This window comes from Quercus suber, unplaced genomic scaffold (assembly GCF_002906115.3).
Source record: "Quercus suber isolate HL8 unplaced genomic scaffold, Cork oak 2.0 scaffold_958, whole genome shotgun sequence".
In the NCBI taxonomy this organism is placed as follows: domain Eukaryota; kingdom Viridiplantae; phylum Streptophyta; class Magnoliopsida; order Fagales; family Fagaceae; genus Quercus; species Quercus suber.
Window position 1 is genome coordinate 77,714 of NW_027070378.1, and position 25,596 is coordinate 103,309.

At 40.2% G+C, this 25,596-nt stretch overlaps 1 protein-coding gene across 3 annotated transcripts; it reads left to right on the top strand.

Moving 5' to 3' along the window:
- Window positions 1–21,203: 21,203 nt before the first annotated feature.
- On the top strand, window positions 21,204–25,454 carry LOC136065405 (clustered mitochondria protein-like; the record flags this gene model as incomplete). 3 transcript variants are annotated; one of them, XM_065768553.1, is given in 5 exon segments in its annotated part: window positions 21,204–21,400; window positions 22,543–22,628; window positions 24,862–24,918; window positions 24,995–25,035; window positions 25,335–25,454. In XM_065768553.1, coding segments are annotated over 4 exon segments (260 nt in total), but the record flags the coding sequence as incomplete, so codon positions are not given.
- Window positions 25,455–25,596: the final 142 nt, after the last annotated feature.

Sequence of the window (25,596 nt, forward strand, 5' to 3'; positions counted from 1 at the left end):
ATGTTTGGTCCTTTCATGGAAAACTGGATTGGACCCTATGTGCAAGGCTGATTGACTGTCACAAAACAACATTGCCTCTTTGTCATGTCTAATCTGCAGATCCCTTAACAAATAAAGTATCCATACAATTTCACAAGTTGCCACAGCCATGGCCCGGTACTCTGCCTCAGCTGAAGATCTTGACACAGTAGCTTGTTTCTTTGATTTCCAAGAAATCAATGATTCTCCAAGAAAAAAGCAGTAACCTGTAACAGATCTTCTTGTATCTGGACATGATGCCCAATCTGCATCACTAAAGCCTTTGACATGGAGTTCTAACTTTGCAGAAAAGAATACTCCTCTCCCTGGTTCATTCTTAAGGTAATGAAGTACCTTAAGTGCAGCAGCATAATGGGGCTTTCTAGGTGTTGCCATGAACTGACTGAGCTTGTGAACAGCAAAAGTAATGTCAGGCCTAGTAATAGTTAAGTATAGCAGCCTCCCTACCAACCTCCTGTATTGACTAGGATCATGTAACACATCACCTTCATGTTTACTAAGTTTCAAAGTAGGATCCATAGGAACCTTGGTTGGTTTGCACCCTAGTAGTCCAACATCTTCCAAAATTTCTAGAGCATATTTCCTTTGACATAAGGAAATGCCCTTGGCTGTCCTTGCTACCTCCAAACCAAGGAAATACTTCAAGTCCCCTAAATCCTTCAACTTAAACTTCTGGTCTAACAAAACTTTAAACTCCTCAACTCCCTTTTTATCATTACTTGCAATTAGAACATCATCAACATAAACCAGCAATATAATGAATGAATCTTTTTGCTGCCTAATGAACAATGAGTAATCAGCTTTGGATTGAACAAAACCAAGATCAATTAAGGCAGTTGAAAAATTAGAAAACCACATTCTAGAGGCTTGTTTGAGACCATATAGTGATTTATTTAGTTTGCAAACCAACTGAGGCTGCTCCCCCTTGCTGTGAGATTGCTTAGACTGCTGAAATTGAGGCTGCCCCTTGCTGTGAAAGCCTTGTGCAAGTGACATAAAGACTTCTTCATGCAAATCTCCATGGAGAAATGCATTGTTGACATCAAGTTGGCTGAGAAACCAACCTTTCACAGCAGCCGCAGCAAGCACAGCTTTGACAGACACCATTTTGGCAACTGGTGAGAAAGTGTCAATGTAATCCAACCCCTCCTTTTGGGTGAAACCTTTGGCAACCAACCTGGCCTTATATCTCTCAACTGAACCATCTGATTTGTACTTCACTCGATATACCCACTTACAACCAATGGGTTTCTTACCAGGTGGCAAGGATGTAACAGTCCATGTTTGATTAGCTTCTAAAGCTGAAATCTCAGCATCCATGGCTGCCTGCCACTTGGGGTTACCAACAGCTTAGGAGTAAAAAGTAGGTTCAATGATGGAAGAAATGGCATAGCAAAAGGATTTATAAGGCTGGGTCAGATTAGTGTAAGACAGATAGGATTGAAGGGGATGAGAAGTACCTGAAGCATGATTGGAGGAGCTTGGAATGGCTGCTGATTTGACTTGATTACAATGATAAGTCTTAAGGTAAGAGGGTGGTTTAGAAGATCTAGCAAACCTTCTAAGGACAGCAGGTAAAGTAGATGCATCAGAAACATCATTTGCATCAAGGAATTCAGTTGCACCAGGAGCATCAGTTGCATCAGGAAACTCATGAACCTCTTCATCGAAATCTTGATGGATTTGGACAATAGTGTCATCAGAAATTGTAGAGGAAGAGGAAGGAATAGGGAGAGGAACAACAATAGATTCAGAGGAATAAGGTGAATGGAAGATAGGTAGAGGAATAAGAGTGACAGATTGAGAAGAGGCATCTGAAGCAAAAGGAAAGCTTGACTCATGAAACACAACATCTCTAGACAGAAAGGTAGTGTGAGAATCAAGATCAAACAGTTTATAGCCTTTGACATTGAAAGGATATCCTAGAAAGACACACTTTCTAGCTCTAGGTGTGAATTTGTGTTTATGAGGAGTGAGATTGGTAGCATAACACAAGCAACCAAAAACTCTAAAATGTGAATAAGAAGGAGGTGTGTGAAATAAAAGTTCAAAAGGGGTTTTATGATTTAGGAAAGGGGATGGAACCCTATTTATAAGGTAGACTGCAGTGAGGACACAGTCACCCCAGAAAGAAAGAGGAATATTGGATTGAATTTGTAAGGCCCTGGCAGTGGCAAGATTGTGTTGATGCTTTCTCTCCACAACTGAATTTTGTTGTGGAGTGTAGGCACAACTCAATTGATGAACAATCCCTTTGGAGCTGTAAAAGTCATTGAAACTAAACTCGAAGGCATTATCAGATCTAATGGATTTAATCTTGGATCCAAATTGAGTGAGAACCATGTTATAGAAAGATACAATAAGAGGTTTAACTTCAGATTTTGCTTTGAGCAAGAAAACCCAAGTTGCTCTAGAAACATCATCAACAATGGTTAGAAAATACTTATGACCATTAGAAGTTAAAACAGAAAAGGGACCCCATACATCCATATGAATAAGGTCAAAAGGGCAAGCACACTTATTATTATTGAATGGAAAAGGAATTCTTTTCTGTTTTGCCAAAGGACAAACAGTACAGGGCTTATTACAACAATTCTTAAGGAAAGGTAAAGTGCTACTTAAAGAATGAACCTTGACATTAGAAGGGTGCCCAAGTCTTGAATGCCAAAGAGAAAACACATTTGTAGAGAGGGAAGAAGAGCAAACAGCAGAAAAGGACTTGAAATGCTGCTTGGAAAGGTAATCAGAAAGAGATGTAGTAGCTTGAGAGAGGCTTGAATCTTGTAACAAGTACAAACCATCATGCATTTTACCCATCCCAATCGTGCTCCAACATGTAAGGTCCTGCAGAAAACAAAATTGAGACAAAAAAACCAAGCATATAGGTTGGGTTTTGTTAAAGCACTGACTGACAGAAGGTTAAAGGTAAACGATGGTACACAAAGGACATTACTGAGGGTTATATGGGAGGAAAGTTGAATAGTACCAACATGTGTAACAAGAGCTACTTCCCCATTTGGCAATTTAACCATAGTATGTGAAATTTCAGTATAAGAAGTCATCAATTGAATGGAACAGACTATGTGATCACTTGCACCAGTGTCAATGACCCATGTGTGAAGACTATAAGCTCTTCTATTAACAACTTTAGCAGAGAAAATAGAATGCTTGAAGTTGATGGAATTACCTGCAACAACATTTGATGGATAAGTCACAGAGTTGGCAACATGAAGTTCTTGACCTTTAGGAAATTGTTGAGTAGAGCAGGAACTAATTAAGGTCAAAAGTTGCTGGTATTGGTCAGGAGTGAAGGTTGGAGCTTGAGATACTGACATGGATTGAACAAATTCAGTGACTCCAGAAGGTTGGTTGCCTTGAATTAGTTCAAGATTCGTTGAAACTTGATGAGCAGTAGCATTTCTACTGTTCTTGAACTTGAATCCTGGTGGGAAGCTGTGCAACTTATAGCATTTGTCCACAGTATGGCCTAGCTTTCCACAGTGAGTGCATAAAGGCCTATCTTTGCCTTTGAAATTGGTTCCTGAGTTCTTGGTTGCTAGGGCAGTGGACTCAACTCTAACAATATTATGCACAGACCTCTGCATTTCTTCTTGGATGAACAAAGAATGTGCCTTATTGATAGAAGGTAAGGGATCCATTAATAGGACTTGAGATCTTACTTTAGAGAAGGCATCGTTCACTCCCATAAGAAATTTCATGGTGGATTCCTTGGTTTGAAGGTTCTTCAACCTTTGATTAATTCCACACACGCACTGACCACAAGTACACTGGGCAAATGGACTCAGATTCTGCAATTGGTCCCACAAAATTTTGAGCTGAGTGAAGTAATCAGTGAGTGATTGCTCTCCCTGATGAATCTCAGCAATTTGCTTCTGGATATTGAAGATCTTGGTTCCATTTCCTTGACTGAAAGTGTCATGAAGGTCAGTCCAAATCTCCAAGGCAGTATCTCTGTAGATAATGCTTCCTTGGAGCTTTGGTGATACAGAGTTGATAAGTTAGGTTCCCACTACATTATCAGCACGAATCCATGCTTGAGCAGCCTCTGGAGAATTCACCAATGGTGAAGTGATGGTCAAAGATCCATCAATAAAACCTAGCTTGTTTTTGCCAATCAGAGACTTTCTCACTGATCTCGCCCAAGCAGGATAGTTTTCCCCTCCAATCAGTGGTTGAGAAGTGAGTAGTGCTCCTGGATTTTCCCCAGGGTGCAAGAACAGAGGATTGCTAAGATTATACAAATCTTGTGAAGAAGACAAAGCTTCTGTAGTGGGAGTATTGGTTGTTGCTGTTTCTGCCATTAAAAGCTTGAGAAACTTGTAGAACACAGTAATGGTGAATCGAAAGATCAAAGAAGGTAACGATGCTAACAATGCTCTCTGATATGGAAATCAAGAACAGAGAGCAAAAGAAAAACTCAAAGAAGATGATGGTGATGAATGAGAAAAACAGAGAGTTCCCAAAATTGATCTGAGAAACCCTAAGAAAATTAGAAACGCTTAAGAAATCGCTCTGATACCATATGAAGTTTTGGATGAAAAACTGTTTTCATTGAATTGATTCCGTAACTATTCAATCACATATATATACTAACTTAACTACTTCAAGCACGTGTGAACACAATGTAACAACCATAACTGATTTTCTCACGTGTCTGACTTAGAGCTAACAAACTAACTAATCAAGAAGCAAAGAAAACTACATGCCGTTTATGTATACTCATCAAGTAAACTAAGTAAACTACACTGCCGTTTAGAGGAATAATTACAAGTCTTCATGTTCTTCAATTCTGAGAAATAGTCTGGACTTCTACTTGAATTTGGTCTTGAAGTTCTTGTCTTAGTTGTGCACTGAGTACCAATCTGTGCTGCACTGATCTGTGCTGCACTAATTGTGGCAGCTAGGTCTGCATCACCTGATGCACTGGCTGCTGCATTGGGTGGCATGCTGTGCTGCACTGGTGTGGCAGCTAGTGCATCCTCTTACTTTTCATAAAGCTCCCGTTAGAGCCAAGTTCATCTCTTCAATAATCACCTGGGGAATATGGGCCAGATAGGCAATGTATGGTCCTGAGGAAACATACTAAATCACATGAAAATTCTAAATTCTTTTCCAGATGCGTGGATCACTTACAAAATATTAAGCGGAGCCATCTGCTTCAGAGCTGCAGAAACCTTTGATTCTAAAAAAGCTCCCGTTAGAGCCAAGTTCATCTCTTCAATGATCACCTGGGGAATATGGGCTAGATAGGCAATGTATGGTCCTGAGGAAACACACTAAATCACATGAAAATTCTAAATTCTTTTCTAGATGCGTGGATCACTTACAAAATGTTAAGCGGAGCCATCTGCTTCAGAGTTGCAGAAACCTTTGATTCTAAAAAAGCTCCCGTTAGAGCCAAGTTCATCTCTTCAATGATCACCTGGGAAATATGGGCCAGATAGGCAATGTATGGTCCTGAGGAAACACACTAAATCACATGAAAATTCTAAATTCTTTTCCAAATGCGTGGATCACTTACAAAATGTTAAGCGGAGCCATCTGCTTTAGAGTTGCAGAAACCTTTGATCCTAAAAAAGCTCCCGTTAGAGCCAAGTTCATCTCTTCAATGATCACCTAGGGAATATGGGCTAGATAGGCAATGTATGGTCCTGAGGAAACACACTAAATCACATGAAAATTCTAAATTCTTTTCAAGATGCGTGGATCACTTACAAAATATTACAAACAATATATGTTATAGCTGGATATGTAAAAAGTAAGTTTTCAAAATTAAAATTAATAAAATCATATTTAAAATAAAATGTCACAAAAAAAAAAAAAGATTTGCCACTTTTTTTTATACAAGATAAAAAAATTCTACTCTAACCTAATCTAAGTGAACGTGTATGTGAAGTTCCCTTCTGAAAACTTAAATCCGACCTTACACCTTACAAACACTTATTATTGTAGAGTAGCTTATTAAAGTTGTCGAATTAGCCCCAAATGGATTGAACTGGCCCTATTTTGTAGAAGTTGACGTCTGCGTGTGCATGTGTGTGGTGAGGAGTGAGGGTGGCATGGGGCGGCTGGGGTTGATGTTCCTTCCTGGTTCCTTGATTCCAAAACGAGTGAGTGTGTTACGGCCTTTCTGAGAACCTCACCACCACTGTATTAGGGGGAGGAATGCTGGTCCTGGTAATTTCTTGATGACTAAAATGAAAGTGTTATGGCCCTTTCTACGAACCTCACCACTGTATTGGGAGGAAATTAATGTCGGTACTGGTTTTGCTTCCTGACTAAACCTGCAGCAAGGTGTTAAAACATTAGTAGTAGTATGGCTAAAAAGTTAAACTGTAATGCTTTTGCAGTATCTCTGTTGTATATCAATTTCAGTTGAATGAAATTCACATGTTTCCCATAAAAATAAAATTGTTATTTTTATCCTCCACAAACTTAAAAATTGGGACCACAGCAGTGAAGGTATATTTAAAATCTTTAGCTTTTGACCAGTGCAGAACAATCTTCAACTGTGTATTGAAGCTCAAAGCTCTACTAAAATATTAATATTTTATTTATCTTTTCAGTTAAATAATATTTACTCTCATCTTCTTCCTCTGTAAAACTGTAATGCGAACAGGTTTCATTCATTTTTCTTCTTCAGCTCTTCTCCCTTTCTTTTTTTTGTTAACAATATAAAGAGAGAGAATGACTGAATAGTCAGTATAATATTATATATGTAACAATGTACAAAGAGAGCCTNTTTAGTTTTTCCTCCTTTTCTGAACTTGGCTTATTATGCACCCATTTTGTTTGGCAGGCCGTCTAGGCTACCTATAGGTTGGAGACGGCGGCCAAAGACCTAGGAAGGGCCACGGATGCCGAGCGTGAGAAACGCTTAGAGGCCACTCGGACCCTCAAGACCTCCGAGGCTGATCTCGCCACGGCCGGGAGGAGCTAAAAGCGATGACCCGGGCCCGGGACAGCGCAGTGTCCGGTCTTGAGGGTGCCTAGAAGCAGGCCCAAGACCAGACGAGACGTTTGACCGAGGCAGAGGAGCAGCTATCGATCGCAAAGGAGTTGGTTGCAGATCTGACCAAGAAACTGTCTACTGCCGAGGAGGCCAAAAAAGTGGCTGAATGGGCCAAAGATGAGGCTGTGAGGGCCAAGGCCATGGCAAACGCTAGAAGTGAGAAGGCTCTGGCTTCCAAAGAGGAGGCAGCTTACGCCGCGGGGGTAGCTGAGACTGAAGCTGCCTACAAAGGCGAAGTTCCTGGGGTGTGTAGGCGCTATTGCTCCCAGGTTTGGGGTGAGGCCCTTAAACAAGCTGGAGTTGAGGCCTTGTCCGATCCGTGGAAGGCGGAGAGCGTGTACTACCCCCCAGCCATCCGCGAGGCTGCTCTAGAGAGTTCTGAGTCTGAGGTGACTGCTGAGGAGGCTGGTGCTACTTTGGGTGGGGGAGCCTCGGACGTTGGGCTTACTGGTGAGCATGTTCAAGGGGCTGATCCCCCGGGGGTGGCTGAATCCAGAGAAGGCCCTAGCGAGGAAGCGCCCCTAGAGGCTACAAAGCCCTCCTCCGACGCCCAAGTCTCTTCCACCGAGGTGGCAACTATCCCTGCTGTGCCTCTGCAAGCCATCCCTCTCAGCCAAAGCGCAGAGGGTCCTGAGGCTGCCATGGATCAGCCATCTACTGGGGGGGGGGAAATTAAGTGGAAGGAGTAGACCCCTTGGCGCCTCTGTTTGCCATAGACCATCCATTTTGTTTTGTTTTTGTATCTTCCCCCTTTTTTTTTTCCTTTTTTTTTTTTTTTTTTTTTTACGTTGTAATGTGACTCCTGCCATGTAACCTTTATGGACTTAATGTAATGTGAGTCTTATCTCCTTTTTATTTGTTCTGGCTACTTATTCATTTGCGTGTTGTTCATTCTTTTATCCCTTTTTTTTTTTTTTTTACTTGTATAATTTTGACTTCAATTGTATCCCGGCCAGTCACGGCAGTAGTTGTAATAACGTGAGGGCGTGCATGCTTAGGCAGACCTTTTGTGCCCCAAAGACTAGATAGGGTTCTGGTTCTTCCTAACACAGGTCTGCTTTGAGGTGATTCGTTTCCCCCATAGGCTTGAGTCCGAGGGCCATGCAATGCTTTGGCACTGCATAACACTTAGAAAATTTTTGAAGTAGTTAGTTTCCCCATAGGCTTGAGTCCGAGGACCATGCAATACCTTGGTTCTGTCTAACACTTAGGAATTTTTGAAGTAGTTAGTTTCCCTATAGGCTTGAGTCCGAGGACCATGCAATACCTTGGTTCTGTCTAACACCTAGGAATTTTTGAAGTAGTTAGTTTCCCCATAGGCTTGAGTCCAAGGACCATGCAACGCCTTGGTTCTGTCTAACGTTTAGAATCCTTTTAAAGTATTTAGTTTCCCCATAGGCTTGAGTCCGAGGACCATGCAACGCCTTGGTTCTGTCTAACACTTAGGAATTTTTGAAATAGTTAGTTTCCCCATAGGCTTGAGTCCGAGGACCATGCAATGCCTTGGTTCTGTCTAACACTTAGAATCCTTTTGAAGTAGTTAGTTTCCCCATAGGCTTGAGTCCGAGGACCATGCAACGCCTTGGTTCTGTCTAACACTTAGGAATTTTTTGAAGTAGTTAGTTTCCCCATAGGCTTGAGTCCGAGGACCATGCAATGCCTTGGTTCTGTCTAACACTTAGAATCCTTTTGAAGTCGTTAGTTTCCCCATAGGCTTAAGTCCGAGGACCATGCAATGCCTTGGTTCTGTCTAACACTTAGAATCCTTTTGAAGTAGTTAGTTTTCCCATAGGCTTGAGTCCGAGGACCATGCAATGCCTTGGTTCTGTATAATACTTAGAATCCTTTTGAAGTAGTTAGTTTCCCCATAGGCTTGAGTCCGAGGACCATGCAATGCTTTGGTTCTGTCTAACACTTAGGAATTTTTTGAAGTAGTTAGTTTCCCCATAGGCTTGAGTTCGAGGACCATGCAATGCCTTGGTTCTGTCTAACACTTAGAATGGCCACTAAAACGCGAGACACATAACCACGATAGACTTAGAATCCACATCAGAAGGAACTTTTTCATTAATAATAATATCTTTTCAGATTATTTACATTCCATGGACGAGGTACAGGCTTTTCATCTAGATCTTCTAAGTAATATGCTCTTATTCCTGCTACCGAGGTAATTCGGTAGGGGCCTTCCCAGTTGGGTCCCAGTTTCCCCCAAGAAGGGCTTTTGGCCGCGCCCACCACTTTCCTCAACACTAGGTCACCTGGTATTAGTGGTCTTAACTTCACATTGGAATCGTACCCCTGCTTGAGCTTCTAATGGTAACAGGCCAGCTGGATCATTGCTTTCTCCCTTCGTTCTTCGATTAAGTCTAGGCTTTCCCCTAGTAATTCGTCGTTGTCGCCCGGGGTGAGGGAGCTCTTCCTTAGCGTTGGGAAGTTGGCCTCCAAAAGGATAACCGCCTCGTCCCCATAAGTCATGGTGAAAGGCGTTTCCCCCGTGGACCTCCGCAGCGTGGTCCGGTAGGTCCACAGGACGTGGGGCAGCTCTTCCACCAATCTTCCCTTGGCATCGTCTAATCCTTCTTAAGCCCATTGACTATGACCTTGTTGACAGCCTTGGCTTGTCCATTTCCCTGAGGGTAGGCTAGAGTTGAGTACCGATTTGTGATTCCCAGTTCGCCACAGTACCTTCTAAAGGACTTGCTGTCAAATTGGAGCCCGTTGTCCAAAATCAGGGTGCGGGGGACCCCAAACTATGTAACGATGTTCCTTCAGACGAATTTCTTAGCATCCACATCCCTAATGTTTGCCAAGGGCTCAGCTTTGACCCATTTAGTGAAATAATCCGTGGCGAACAGCAGGTACCTTTTATTTCCTGGCACCTTGGGGAAAAGCCCCACAATATCCAGGCCCCATTGGGCGAAGGGCCATGGGCTGGATAGCAAGTTAAGGACCCCTCTGGCTAGTGGATGTTTAGGGCGAACCTTTGACACTGGTCACACCTCTTAACATACTCCAGTGCCTCATTCTACATCCCCAGCCACCAATATCCCTGAGTGATGGCTCTGTGTGATAGAGATCTACCCCCTGTGTGGCTCCCACATATCCTTTCATGCAGCTCCTCAAGCAATAATACTGAGACCTCAGGGTGGATGCACAACAAGTATGGCCCGGAATAGGAGCGCCTGTACAGTTTGCGATCCTCGGACAGCTAGAACCGAGGAGCATTTCTTCGTACTTTCTCAGCTTCTGACTTATCCTCGGGCAGGATGTCATCTTTGAGGAATCTCAGGTCCATCCAACTAGGACCCACTCCAACCTGATGGACATAAATCATGCCCTTTGCTCCCTCACTTACTTTCTCCAGGTGCTCAACAAGTATAGTCCGTGGCAGATCTCCGGCCAAGGATGTGGCAAGTGTAGCCAGCGAGCCTGCATGGGTGTTTCCGCTTCTGGGGACATGTGATAAGCTGAAAAGGGTGAAGGTTGACTGTAGGCATTTGATCTGGCTCAAGTATTCTTGCATCCTTACATCCTTCGCCTCCAACTCTCTGTTTACCTGGCCCACCACTATCTGAGAGTCCGAGAACACTTCTATTTCTTTCCCCCCCATTCTATGTACCATGATCAGCCCCTGGAGCAGCGCTTCATACTCGGCCTCATTGTTCGTGGCCGAGAACCCGAGTTTTAGGGATTTTTCTATAACAAACTTTTCGGGGGACAATAGGACTAGCCCCACTCCAGATCCTCTCTGGTTCGCAGCGCCATCGATGTACATCCTCCAGCACAGGGTCCCTGGAACGGAGATTGCCCCAACTGATTTTTCATCCATGTCCCTCTTCTCGGCTACCTCTTCTATTATTGGTTCGACAAATTCAGCCACCAAGTCCGCCAGGACCTGGCCCTTTACGGAGGTCCAAGGCATGTACTTAATGTCAAAAGCCCCCAGAATTGTGTTCCATTTCGCGATCCTTCCCGTATAATCGGCGGCCCAAAGTACCGCCTTTAAGGGTAGTTGGGTTAGAACAACCACCGTGTGAGCTTGGAAATAGTGGGGCAATTTTCGCGTAGCGTGGACCACGGCAAGTATGGCTTTCTCCAAGGGCAAGTACTTGCCCTCAGCTTCGTGCAGTGACCTGCTAATGTAATAGACTGGTTTTTGGACGCCACTGTCGTCTCGTATCAGCACCAAGCTCATAGCGTGGAGCGCCACAGCAATGTATGCGTATAGGACCTCGTCGATTAGACATAATGGGTGGCCGGGCTAGGTACTCTTTGAGTTGCTGAAAGGCCATGACACATTCTTTGGACCACTCGAATCCTTTCCACTTGTTGATCAGAAGATAAAAGGGTCTACATCTGTCAGCCGACCTGGAAATGAATCGATTCAGAGCCGCAATCATTCCGACGAGCTTCTGGATTTCCTTGGGGTTTTGTGGAGGTTTTAGATTATGGATAGCCCTGATTTGGTCTGGATCAACCTTGATCCCCCGATGGGTAATGAGGTAGCCTAAGAACTTGCCAGACCCCATGCCGAACGAGCACTTGGAAGCGTTTAGGCGTAGCCTGTGCTTTCTCAGGACGTCGAATATACAGCCGAGGTCGGCCAAATGCCCGGACACCAGTTCACTCTTCACCACCATATCGTCAACATAGATCTCAATGTTTTTGCCCAACAACGGCTCGAACATTCTCGTCATCATCCTCTGATAAGTAGATCCGGCGTTTTTCAGGCCAAATGGCATAACCTTGTAGTGATAATTCCCAATGGGTGTCACAAAGGCTGTCTTCTCTTGGTCCTCCAAGGCCAGTGGGATCTGATGATAACCCTGAAAGGCATCTAAGAAGCTCATCCGAGGATGGCCTGCGGTTGCATCTACCAGCTGGTCTATCCGTGGCATCGGGAAGGGGTCCTTTGGGCATGCTTTATTCAGGTTTGTGAAGTCCACACAAACCCTCCATTTTCCACTTTTCTTCTTGACCACCACAGTGTTGGCTAGCCATTCGGGGTAGAAAACTTCCTTGATCGCCCCTGTGCGCTTAAACTTATTGACCTCCTCCCTGATCGCTTCAGCGTGCTCTTTCAACGGGCGCCGGGGTGGCTGCTTCTTGGGTATCACAGACGGGTTGACGTTAAGGTGGTGGCAGATGAAGGATGGATCAATCCCTGGGGCATCGCAGGGATCCCATGCGAACACGTCGATGTTCCTCTTGAGGAATTCAAGCAACTCCTCCTTCTCCCGGGGGGGTAGTTGGGCTCCGACCTGAAAGAACTTCTCTGGATCATCCTCAACGACCACTTTTTCAAGGTCTTCATATTTTGCTTCCTTGGCGGCCGTATCAATTGACGCCACTGATGTCCTTGATTGCTATAAGCTTTCGGCCGCGGCGGCCGAGGACCCTGCATCGGGCCTATGCGAGATGGCCGCCACCATGCACCGCCTTGCCGTGGGCTGGCAACCCTGGATTTCGAGGACTTGGTCCCCTGACGGGAATTTTATCTTCTGATGCAGCGAAGAGGCGACAGCCCCCAAGGTGTGGAGCCAGGGCCTACCCACGATGGCCGTGTACGGGGAGTAGATGTCCACCACAATAAAGTTAACTTCCACTACCTCTGGGCCAGTTTGGACGGGCAACCTAATCATGCCCCTTGGAGTGACGAGCTTCCCATCGAAGCTCATTAAAGGGGAGCTATAAGGTGTCAAATCCTCAAGCTTCAATCCCAGCCCCTTATATAGGTTAGGGTACATAATCTCGGCACCACTGCCATTGTCAACCATCACTCTCTTCACATCGTATTCGCCTATTCTGAGGGTGATCACCAAAGCATCGTCATGGGGCTAGGTGGTCCCTTCCTTGTCCTCATCGGAAAAGCTCAGGGTTGGGTGAAAGCCTCTCCTGGCCCTCTTTGGCCCGGACTAGGACTCTTCGGTGGGCACCTGGGTCATAGACAGTACTCGCGAAGGGCGCATGCCCGTTCTTCCTGGCGCAGCCAGGATTACATTAATCGTGCCAACGGGCTGCCCCATGGCGGTGTCCTTTCGTGGCTCCTGGTAGGTCTGGCCCTGATGACTGCTGGAATGATGCAGGAAGTGCTTCAGCTTTCCCTCCCAAACTAGCTGGTCTAGGTAGTCCCAGAGGTTCCTGTAGTCCTCCGTGGCATGTCCATGATCCTGGTGGTATTGGCAGTAACGGTTCTGATTGTGCTTCTCAGGATCCCCAGCCATCTTATTCGGCCACTTGAAGTACGGCTCATTCCTGATCTTTTCCAATACCTTATGTACCGGTTCTCGGAACATGGCGCTGACAGTCTGAGTATTGGTCGCCCCGGACTGTCCCGCGAAATCCCTCATCGGGCGGGCATTGTTATATCGGTCCGACCTGAAATCCTTCCTCTCTTGAGGGATAACCTTCTCCTTCCCCTTGTCCTGCAGCAGATCTTCCTCTACCCGCTTGTATTTATCGATCCAATCCATCAGTTGCCACACGCTAGCGGCGGGCTTACCAGTTAAGGACTTCCTCAGGCCATGCCCCATTGGTAGTCCGTTCTTGAATATATTGATGGTGACATCGTCGAACTTGCCGTCCAACTCATTGTAAATCTCCCAATACTTGTCTGAGTAGGCCTTGAGGGTCTTCCCTTCACGCATGGACAAAGACAGTAACGCGCTCATTGGCCGAGGAGGTCTACTATTTGTAACAAAACGAGAACCAAAGGCCTGGGTCAGCTGTCTGTACGAGTCTATGGAATTTGTCTTCAAGCCGTTGAACCACCTCATTGCCACATGTCCTAAGCTGGATGGGAAGACTTTGCACATCAGCGCCTCGTTCTTAGAGTGAATAGCCATCCTCTGGTTGAACTGGCTCACGTGTTCTACGGGGTCCGTTCTGCCGTTGTAAAAAGTGAAGGTTGGCTGCTGGAACCGCCGAGGGAGGACCACCTCCTCTATACGACGTGTAAAGGGTGACTTAGAGAGCTGGTCCAATGCCCTGCTCATGGTGTCACTCCCTAAGCCCTTAGGGGTTGGGTATTCACGTTTACGCCTCTAGTGGCGCTCCTCCTCATGAGAGAAGGTCTCGCTCGGGGGTGTTCTTGACCTTTGCCTGTAGCTGTCATCACTTTCGTCGTCAGAGGGCAAGTCAGGGTTGGACTCGGATCGCCCTCGACGTGCATTGCGCAACTTTCTCTTCAAATCGTCTATCTCTCGCTGCATGGCCACCTTGTCATCTTTTCTCTGGAATGCGTGACTCTTAACTTCTTCTGATCGCGCGGCCTGGCCATTATCGTCCCTACGGGTGTGGCTTCCGCTAGTTTTTGAGGTATGCACGCTTCCCTCTCAGAATCGTTCGTTCTCCTCGTTTTGGCCGCGCCTGGGGTCGCCATAGTCATCCTGACGTTGGGATTTAACCGGTTCAGGCTGATGGGAGCTCCCTTGGTGAGAGCCCGATCCTGCCATGCTTGGCTGTTGTCCTCACTAACGCACAAGTTCTTCCCACAGACGGTGCCAATTGTAAGGACCGGAGTTGGGCACTTCTACTATTGAGAGAGTGGACTCAAGCCCGGTTAGCCCATTACAATGAATTTGTAAAGCGTGGATAGAAGAACTAGGCCCTAGTGAGAATTATAGCGACTAAATATGGTTACAAATGGACTAAAGCCTGAAAATCTGTCCTTAGCCCTCCACTTCAGGGATGGTAGCTCTTTTTCCTCTTATCTTTGCTACTTTGACCTTTTGTGGTTATGCCAGTTGCTCTGATGTTCCCCTCCCCCCCCCCCCTTTCTTCTCGAAGGGCTTCTTACATTATATATCCCCTTCTGGTTGATCGTAGCCCTCTATTTGTTGATCAAGCAGGCTATCACTTGAGTGCTTGTCCCATTAGTCATTTTCCCATTCCTTCTGTGGGTTGCAACAACCAAGGCTGCACTGTTCAAGAGTCTTTTCCTCATTAATGCGACCAGAATGTTAGTTGTGGTCATTTAATGCGGAGGTGACAGTTCCTCCCTGAACTGCTCCTTCAACATGCTTCTGTGGCTGCCACGATGTACCGATTTTTTTTTCTATTGAGACGCTCTGGAGACTCCCCTTGATGGTATATTGCTCTTCCCTTTAATGGTCTCGGTTGTCCGAGGACAGACTCGTCCTCGATGATACTTCTTGGGTAAGTGGGCTTCTTACTTTCATCCTTGGATCCTCAAAACCTCCTTGGCATGGGCTCATGGGAATACTTCCTTGGCGTAGGCCTTAGGCCCAGTACGAAGTGGGCCAAGACTGTCTGGCTAACTAGCCCCACACTAAATATTTAGAACCTAACAAGTTACATAATTTTTGAAAATAAAATTATACCAACCAATAATTTATTGGTTTGCACGTAGAAATTCATTGCGGTTTTCTTCATTAAATATTGGTTTGCAAATGAAGAGCAATTCACGCTTGTGAGTGTTTAAACTTTTTGGTTTCCTTGCTCTTATTATTCATTGTTATTGATGCAACTAAATCTCACCTTCTTTTTGGGCCGAAATGCACTTAGGGTTTAAGTCAATAGTAAACTAACCCTTTGGGGTTTCAATTATTCATTATAGCTTCTTAAGGTTTTCTAATCCCTAAAATTGACCCCTATAAAAAATCAGTTTAAAATAAAATTTAATAAAAATGTTGTAAAAATTAAAATTTAATAAAACAAATATAAAATTATTTAAAAAAAAACATATATTTTTCACTTATTTTCATGTAAAATGAAACTCTCCAATTCAAATCCCCCTTTATATCAAATAATTTATGTTATAAAAAAACTCAAATCCCTTAATTTTAGATTCTCAAATTGAAATTCAACCTTTAATCTAGACAACAGAAGGTGTGACAGGTTGTCAAATACATGTTCACGAATTAAATAAAATCCATATTTTACATGGTATGCCGTATGCCTAATGAAATATTTTATTTTTTTCTGTAGATTCAGGCAGCTTAAGTAAGTTGCAAGCCCTAGATTTGAGTTACAACAATCTTTCATATAACAATTTGAAAGGATTGTTTACTACTAAGGGTAAGTTATACCATTAACATCAAGGTAGTGGTATTTTACGTTTTTCTTTTCGTCACTGGCATAATCATAGAAAAGCATAAGCTATAACAAACATGTTCTAAATATTTGATAATCAAATTTCTTGAAATTCAATGAATCAAAACTTGTTGTCTTTAGCAAGTATCATGATTTATTGTTGTCTTGTTAAAATGCCGTATTCAAAGTAAGAACATTGAAATCTTTTCTAACTCAATCAAGTTTTAGGACATATTAAATTCAAAAAAATGAATGTCATGTTTGTTAAACCCCTTTTTTAAGAAAATAACAAAAGGAGTGAAGAAGTTTCAGACTTTTGACATCCAACTCGTAAAAATGTTTAGAAAAAAGACAATAAGGAAAGATTGTAGTGAGATATTTTCCATTAAATTTTTTTTTTTTTTTTTTCAATGTTAGAAACAATTGTTGTGTAAAAATGATGATGATGAGGTATCTCGAGTCTCGACCCATCAGATTAATAGGGACTTGCCCCTTTTTGCCTAAATTTCTATTTGACCAAATTCAAACCTGATGTTTGCGAGCCATTTGTTTGAAACTCGTTTGACCAAAATCATGTGAAGAGTAATTTTTTTGGCCGTCTATTTAAACGAGGGGCTGCCGTATGAGAAAAAAATCTACGAGTGAGAATTCCTTGAGCCATAGAGTTCTAAACTCCACTTCTTGAGTGTTTCTCTTGTGAGATATTTTTTTAGAGTTTTTATTTGGGAGTTTCTCGCATTGACTTTTAACTGTTAGTGAGTGTTGTTCATCAAAATTATAGAAAAGTTAAACCTCTGTTACTGAGTTTATTAGTGAAAACCTCTGGAGAGTTCTTTGGTTCGGGTTCATTGAGTAAAATGCATCTTTGAGGAGAAGGTTTGTGTAAAAGAACTCCATAGTGGAAGGCAAGTGGGCCGCTTGTTGAGGTTACATAGAGAGTCTATAGAGTCTAGGCCCAAGTGGCCAACTAGCCAACTACCACAGTTTGTTGAAATATTTGACGATCTACTACTATTTTGGAAATATATATGGATATACCACTATTTTGGAAACTCGAGTTCGCCGTGTAACTCAAGTTCTTTGGAAAAATAGCCTTCAAGTTTTCCGTACTATTTTTTATAGAACTCAAGTTACATAAAAAATTGGTGGCTATTTTTCATGGAACTTGAGTTACACGGCAAACTCAAGTTTCAAAAAAGTGATAAATTCCTAATTATTTCACAAGTAGTGGTAGATTGCCAAATATTTCTGCTAAAAATAGTATTTGGCCATTTTGGCCTTAGAGTCTAGACGACAAAAGTTTTGTAAGTAAAAGTATTGTCAATGTTTTGTGTTTAGTAGATTTTTTAAGAAATTGGATCCCCTGGAGTGGTTTTTTCTTTAAAAATATTCTTCATAATTTCCACCTCCTTACCAAATATAAGTTTCTTTATTTTTATTTTTATTGCTTTTAGACTTGGTGTGCTATTATAATCATGGTTTTAAAAACCGAACTGGTCGTTGAACCCTTTTTTTTTTTTTTTTAAATTTCCAGTTCAACCCCGGTTTTTGGCCAGTTTTTCGGTTGTTGACCGGTTATTAACCAGTTTTGAGGCTTTTAACCGGACTGGACTGGCTCCCGGTTCCCGAATGAACCGGTCGGATCGACCAGTCTGGTTTTTAAAACAGTGATTATAATTGTGATTAAGATAACCATTTGAGCTTTCTAGTTGGAATCAAAAGTGACTTGATCAGCTAATATATTACTTAATTACTTTGGGGTTTAAATCTAGATACTTTAATTGGCATGAGAGTGTAGGTAAACTTAGTTAGGAATAAATTCTAAGCAAGGGTAGAAAGTAAAGGTAAACTTAGTTACTTATTACTACTAGTAATTGATTGCACTAATCATTTTTTTTCTTAATTACTAGCTTCCGGTTCCAAGTTGAGCAGCCAACCAAAAGTCCAACCATTCTTTGACACTTTATGGCCACTTGAAAATTTTGGAATTGCCCTTTTGTTGTAGCAACTTCAGATCTGCCGGTTCTAATAATGTGTAGATGAAATTCTGGTAGTGACTTTGAAAGGAGAAGGCATAGTAAATTTTAGATGTCACAAGAGCACCTCCAAAGTCTCTTTAAAACGTATCTTAGGGTTTCCTTTAAATACTTAGTGAAATAGATCTAAAACCCTAATCACTTAATGGGCCAATGGGCTATTAGGCTTAATTAAAATTCTGCAGAAATGCATTTTGATCGATTGAACCTTCTTCTCGATTAGTCAAACTTGGCATGTTTCAAATTCTTGAACCTATAGCTTTATTTTTCTTGTATTTTGATTTGCAGCACCCTGAGTATTGTCTAATATACCCTAAGATCTATATCTAGACAAGTTTGTGCTCACAATTTGCAAATTGTTCTAAATTTTTAGAATCTAACAGAACCAAATTTAAGAAACAAAAGAAAAGAAAACTTTGTGCCCATCAATGATGGGGCATAATCCAAATTTGGCAACTTTTTGTTCTGTTTTTGACGAACCTAAGATTCATTATTGATTGGCTTCATGCATTACTGAATTCTTATTTAACGAATAATTATGTTGTCTTCTAGCTTTTACGTGGGGTAGCCCTTAACCACATCTAATACTCTCACTCGTGTCCTTTTCTGTTGGCTTTCAGTCTCATAATAACCACAGATTAGCAATTACCATTTCTTGGAAGCATTTGGAAATTGGAACAATTAGTCAATAATGAATATTTTTCTTTTTGATAAACCTAAGATTCATTATTGATTGGCTTCAAGCCAATTGAAGCCAATCAATAATGAATCTTAGGTTTATCAAAAAGAAAAATATTCATTATTGACTAATTGTTCCAATTTCCAAATGCTTCCAAGAAATGGTAATTGCTAATCTGTGGTTATTATGAGACTGAAAGCCAACAGAAAAGGACACGAGTGAGAGTATTAGATGTGGTTAAGGGCTACCCCACGTAAAAGCTAGAAGACAACATAATTATTCGTTAAATAAGAATTCAGTAATGCATTAAACATTGGACTTTTGCTTAGGCACATTGTAGACGTTCAGTGGGTTGAGTTCACAGCCTACACCTCACCATTTTTTTTTAACTTTGATGGACAATGGTGAATGGCCCCCCCAACCTAGAACCAGTCCCTTCAGTATCTATCTATCTTCTTTTAGCCTGGCTTTAGTTATTGCATGTGGATTTCATTAGATTTGATCTTCAACGAGAAGTTAAAGCCTCGTTTTATAGAGTTGTTAAAGAACTCAATTTTAGTTTTTAAATAAAATTACACATATTTTCACATACTTTTTCATCCACATGTATTTCAAAAAACTACAAATAACATTACTCAAACTTCTCTACTAAACGGGCCCTAAATATCAGTCTAGAAAATATTTTTAAAAGTTTTAATAAAAAAAAAATTAACTTTTTACTCAATTAGAGTAGTATTAAAAGTTTTCTAAAAGAGAAATATCATGTCCACAATATTTTTACAATACTTTTACAACAAATTCTAAGTAACAGGTTATTACGGGATGTTATGGGTGAGTAAAAAAACAATTTCATTAGTGGATTCAAATTAGAATCACTAACAACTTATTACTTATAATTTGCCATGAAAATGTTGTAGACATAGTACTTCTCTTCTTAAAATAGTCTATTAACAAATGCTTAAAAAAGTACTACAAATTTGTTGAAAAAACAACTATTTTTCTACACAAAAATTGAATTTGGTGAATTCTTTGAGTTTTTACCTTTTATTTATTTATTTATTTTTCTTTTGATAAATTTGATAGTTACAAACTTACCGTAGGTAACTGATAAACTGGAGATTTCAACTTTTAATATCTTTGTTGGAAACGCATTGAGATACAAAAGGTTCATTTGGATACAATTTATTGTTGCTGAAAGTTGCTGAAAACTTATTGTTGCTGAAAACACTGTAGCAAAATAATTTTTAAATGGATGAATAGTATCGTTGGACCCATTTTTAATATTTTTTAATGTATGAACAGTACATGAACAGTGTGTGAACAGTACACGCACGGTTCATGCACAGTGATTTTTTCTCTCAAAAGTCAAGAAAACCGGCAAAAAAAAAAAAAAAAAAAAAAAAACGCAACTCTACTTTCAGTAAGAAGAAGTACTACCCAAACCTAGTCAAAAAGTCGGATTACTCAAGTCATTCTTGGGAATGTAGGAGAGGTAATTTTCAAACCAAATTTACCACATTCTTTCAGGTTGAATGATGAGATGTACTATTTATCTCTAAGGAAAATAACAGCCCTATGGTTTTATGATTCCCATAAAGATCTCTTTCAAAGAATCAACAAATTATCCACAATATCCCACTGGACATTTTTACGTGGAGACCATGCTTTGTTTAACCATCCCTTGTGGGGGTCAAGTCCAATAATCAAGTCTAATGAGTGAATTCCAAATGAAATGACAGAAACTTAACAAAGAAAACAGATGTCATAAATGAAATTTTCTCATTGCACAGGTACTAATTATATACAACACATTACACATTAAACAAACCTTGAGGATTACATCTCCTATGAGATTTGGATGGTTCCCCCCAAAATTTCTTACAATCCAATAAACTCAAAAAAATTAAATAACTAGATCAAAAATAAATAATAGAAATTTATTTTCATTTTAAACCCAAGTATTAGAAGGAAATTTCACTTCCAGAATTTGGAAAACTTATACCACACTTGCCAAACTAGTTGGTCTTCTTGAAACGAGCTATCGTCCAAAACTTTGAAGCAGCACTTCTTTTCTAAAACGTTTTTCTAGGTATACACTGCCTATTTTGATAAGTACTTGTGAAATAAGATTAGTTCTGGGTATGTATTGTCTAGTCAACAGAATACCACATTAATCATAAAAATACTTACAGTCCCAAACATAATTTTGGATCATGAATTTGGTGGCAATTGTGATATTAATCTTGAGTATAATAATGCCTGTTGAAATTGGTTTAAAATTGAATCAACATTGTTTTTAAGTTATTATTTGTAACAACCCAACTATTATCCCACACAAAAAAGAAAAAGAAAAAAGGGTCAGATTTTTAGACCCACACGTGACACCCCCACTACCCACTCATTCTCAACCACACAACCTCACACTCAAAGTCAAACAGAAACACACAAATCCCTCTACCTCTCTTTCCCGAATCTCTCCTCCCTCTTGGTCTCTCGGTTAGATTCTAAAATTTCGGTCATCAAACTCTTCTCCATGGTTTGACTTCTCCCAACATGAATGTAAGGTAAAATCTCCATGACCCACCTTCTAATATCTTTGGGTTTTTATCCTATATTGTCAAGATTGCTCCTTGTTGTGTGGGTTTTGTTTTAGGGGTTGTTTTGCTGTGTTTGTTGGGACGTTTAAGGCCTGATTGGAGGTTTTTAATTTAATGGGAGTGATATGGATTTGTTGTTTGGCAACCTGAGTTGGGTTTATTGAGAAATCATTTGGGTTTTTGATTTATATGGGAGATTGGGGTTAATTTTTGAAAGAGGGTTTCCTTAGATTTTGAAATGTCTTTGGCATACGTGGTTGTGATTGTGGTGTTAACTATATATTTGTGCAAGTAATGTGAGCACGTGTCTATTGCTTACCGAGTGTTTGACGAATTGCTTATATGAGTTATAGGATTAAATTTCTTGACTTGTGTTGTGATGATTGTTATATTAGATTATGGGTTGTAATCCTAGTTGTTTATGTGTGTAAACACATGTAGCTTTAAGGTTAATCAAGTCTCAAAACTTTTGGAACGGTACTAAAATTATAGTAATTTTCTTTTGGGAATGTAAATCTGTCCCTGACAGATTTGAGTAAGCTACATTACGTGATTTTTAATAAATTATAGAAAAATCATTTTGAGTTGAATTTTTGGTGGTACATACTAGACATATAAAGGCTTCTCCTTATTTAATTTCAAGCTTTTTGGATAAGACTAAATGGACCAAACGAATTTTATAAAAAGGGCTGACCTGTTGGAAGTTATCTGAAAGTGTGATTAGGATGCTGAGACTTTAGGGAATTTACTCCAAGCTTTGTTTTGTGGTTTAGCTTGTAAGTTCATATGTGCTTTCTTTGACAAGTGTTTTACTTTGGCTAATTTTATCATGGTTTGATAGTGACATACATTGTATAAAGTTGGTAAATGCACATTGTTTGCGGAAGGGAAATTAAAGGCTTTGGTTTTATAGTCCTATGAGTTTCTTGTATACTTTTTTGGTTCCCATTTGGGTAGGGGTACTTGTGTTGGGATGGTCAAGCTAGGCTTTAGGGCCTTAGGTTTGATTTTTGAGGGAATCCTTTCCGATCTATGGTGACAAATTTAATAGCGTAATTTTGTAGTAGGCCTTGTTATTAATAGGCTTGATACTTGTGTTTCTAGGTTCCAAGGTACTTGGTGATGGACTTAGTAACTTGATTGGTTGAATGCGGTGCCCGGTTGAGGTAAATTTGGATTGGACTACTGAGGTAAGTAGTTTTTTAATGAGATTTTTTGAAAATAACCATGTTGCATAAACTTTGTTTTTGGGTCAAACACATTTTGGAAAGTTATTTGTGGAACTATGTTTTCTTAAAAAGTATTGTGTCTTGACCCTATTATATATGATTATATATGAAAATCGCATCATGTTTAATATTACATATAGCGAAATGCATGATTTGTTAGTATGGAAGAGATAAGCATCTTTGATATAACTCTTGGGAATGGATTTTATGGATTGATTGCATTATTTGCAAATTCTAAAAATGTTTTATCTTGACTTGTGATATATGGGAAATTGATAGAAAATGTTATTGACAATAAATGATTTTGGAAAATTTGAGAACATTGNCTGTAGAAAATAAAATGGACTAATCTGTATCATATGGGATCCTCAATCACATTCTTTCTTCCTTCTGTGATTCATGTCTAATGTGTGTCGGTGTATGTTTGAAATATATTTTCTCATTGTTGTAGTTCGAGTTGCCAGAGGATGCAAGGTCACGTGTAAAGAAAGTTTCTGTTATACGGAATCTTTGCCAGAAGGTAATTATAGGTTCATCTTCTCAAATTGATTCCCGTTTGAATTTCATTACGCCACAATATATTGCAGTGAAAATTAGGGGTGTTGTCCTTTTGTAATATGATTGCCCATTCTTTATAAAAAAAAAAATGATTGTCCATTCTTTAGCTACTATTGCCTAATGTTTAAAAAAAAAAAAAATTATGTTGAGCACATGCTCTGAAGGATGGATAATAGTTTTAAGATTAGTTCAATTGCATATTTATGGTATATGATGTCTTACATTTATGCATTTTCCTTCTTATGCTTGGTGCTTTCTCATGCTATTGTCTGCTTTGTCTAGATATTTCCTATTATACATGTCAAGAGTTCGGGTCTTTTATAGTTGGACATGTCTAACTTATTATGCCTTAAATCATGTTCCACGAGTATTGATTTGTTAATATCTGAACATCAGGAACTACTATATATCATAGGGGTAAATTACTGTGCTTAAAGTCCCAGAATATGCTATTTCAGTCACAATATGTATAGTCGCAACAACAGAAATGGATGTAAATATTTTGCCATTTTGGTTCCCATGTTACCTGTGTGAACAATGATGTTATTTGTTACTTCATTGCAACAGTTTGTCTACCATGATTACTCAGCTTCAAAATTCATTTTATACCCAAGTATTAGATGGAAATTTCACTTCCAGAATTTGGAAAACTTATACCACATTTGCCAAACTAGCTGGTCTTCTTGAAACTAGCTATCGTCCAACACTTTGAAATAGCACTCTTCTAATATGTTTTTCTTGGTATACACTGCCTATTTTGATATGTACTTGTGGAATAAGATTAGTTCTTGAAACCTGAGTACAGCCACCTAAATTCTTAATATGCTGGGTCCTGGGATTGCTTAATTTGATTTAGTTTGTATATGTGAGTTTCCTGTTTTGCAGCCCTGCTCCATTCTAGTTAGTTCAAGTGCTAAAATTTATCTGCCTTAATGAAACTAATCGTGTATCTCATGTTAATATTTCTATAGCTTAAGCTTCTGAAATAGCATACAACTTGCTTGAATATTGTTTTCTTTACAGGTAGGCATAACTATTGCAGCTCGCAAATATGATTTTAATTCTGCAGCACCTTTCCAAACGTCCGACATCATGGATCTCCAACCTGTAGTGAAACATTCAGTTCCCTTGTGTTCAGAAGCCAAGGATCTTGTGGAAACGGGTAAAATCCAATTGGCTGAGGTATGATTTGCGCTTTGCTCTATTGTTGAGATCCTTACATGAATATGTATTGTCTAGTCAACAGAATGCCACATTAATCATAAAAAAACTTACAATCCCAAACATAATTTAGGATCACGAATTTGGTGGCAATTGTGATATTCATCTTGAGTATAATAATGCTTGGTCAAATTGGTTTAAAATTGAATCAACATTGGTTTTAAGCTATTATTTACTATTGAAAAAGCATATAATGTATTTTGGAGTTATTTGAGTCTTTAAAAGAGTTTTTCCAGGGCATTTGTTAAGATAAAACGTACACTAGAACCAGTCGAGATAGATTTCATGAAAACTTACACACTACTACCTATTGCAGAAAATTAAAAGTTTTGCTGAGTGATTGTTGCCATGACTTTTTATTTTGTATTTTTGTATGGAAAGATATGTTATTTAGTCGTGTGACTCTTTGTTCCAGGGAATGCTTAGTGAAGCCTACACATTATTTTCTGAGGCATTTTCAATACTTCAGCAGGTATGTTATTCCATTATTTTGTCCTCTTTGAATTCCTTTGGTATGGTTTATAATTTTTTTTAAAATTGTGTTGCAGGTTACTGGACCAATGCATCGGGAAGTTGCAAATTGCTGTCGGTAGACATCTCAACTAAAATGATTCTGCATATTTGTTGCTAATATTGTTTGGTTGATCTTAGTGATATAAAAATTTATGCATCTTGTACTTTGATTTTGATCATAGCTGTCAGGCACTAATGTTCCCCTGCAAGACATTACTGATTATAAAATTATGCATCTTTAAATTAGCTATTATTTGGTTATAAGATTGATTTTCAATTCATTGATCTGCACTTACAAGAGTAAAACAGATCAATATGAAAATTTGTTTATGATTTGCTTGAGCCTGACTGGTGTTCCCTTTCTTAACTTTTCAGGTATCTTGCCATGGTTTTGTATCATGCAGGAGATATGGCTGGTGCGATAATGCAACAGCACAAGGAGCTGATAATAAATGAACGGTGCCTGGGTTTGGACCACCCTGACACTGCTCACAGGCATGCTCTTCTATTCTTTTCTTTTGTTTAATGCATTGAGGTGTTCGGATAGTATCTGTCAATTTGTAATGTTTGATGATATAAACTCATTGAACGTAGTTATTTACTTATCCCCCCCCCCCCCCCCCCCCCCACAAAAACA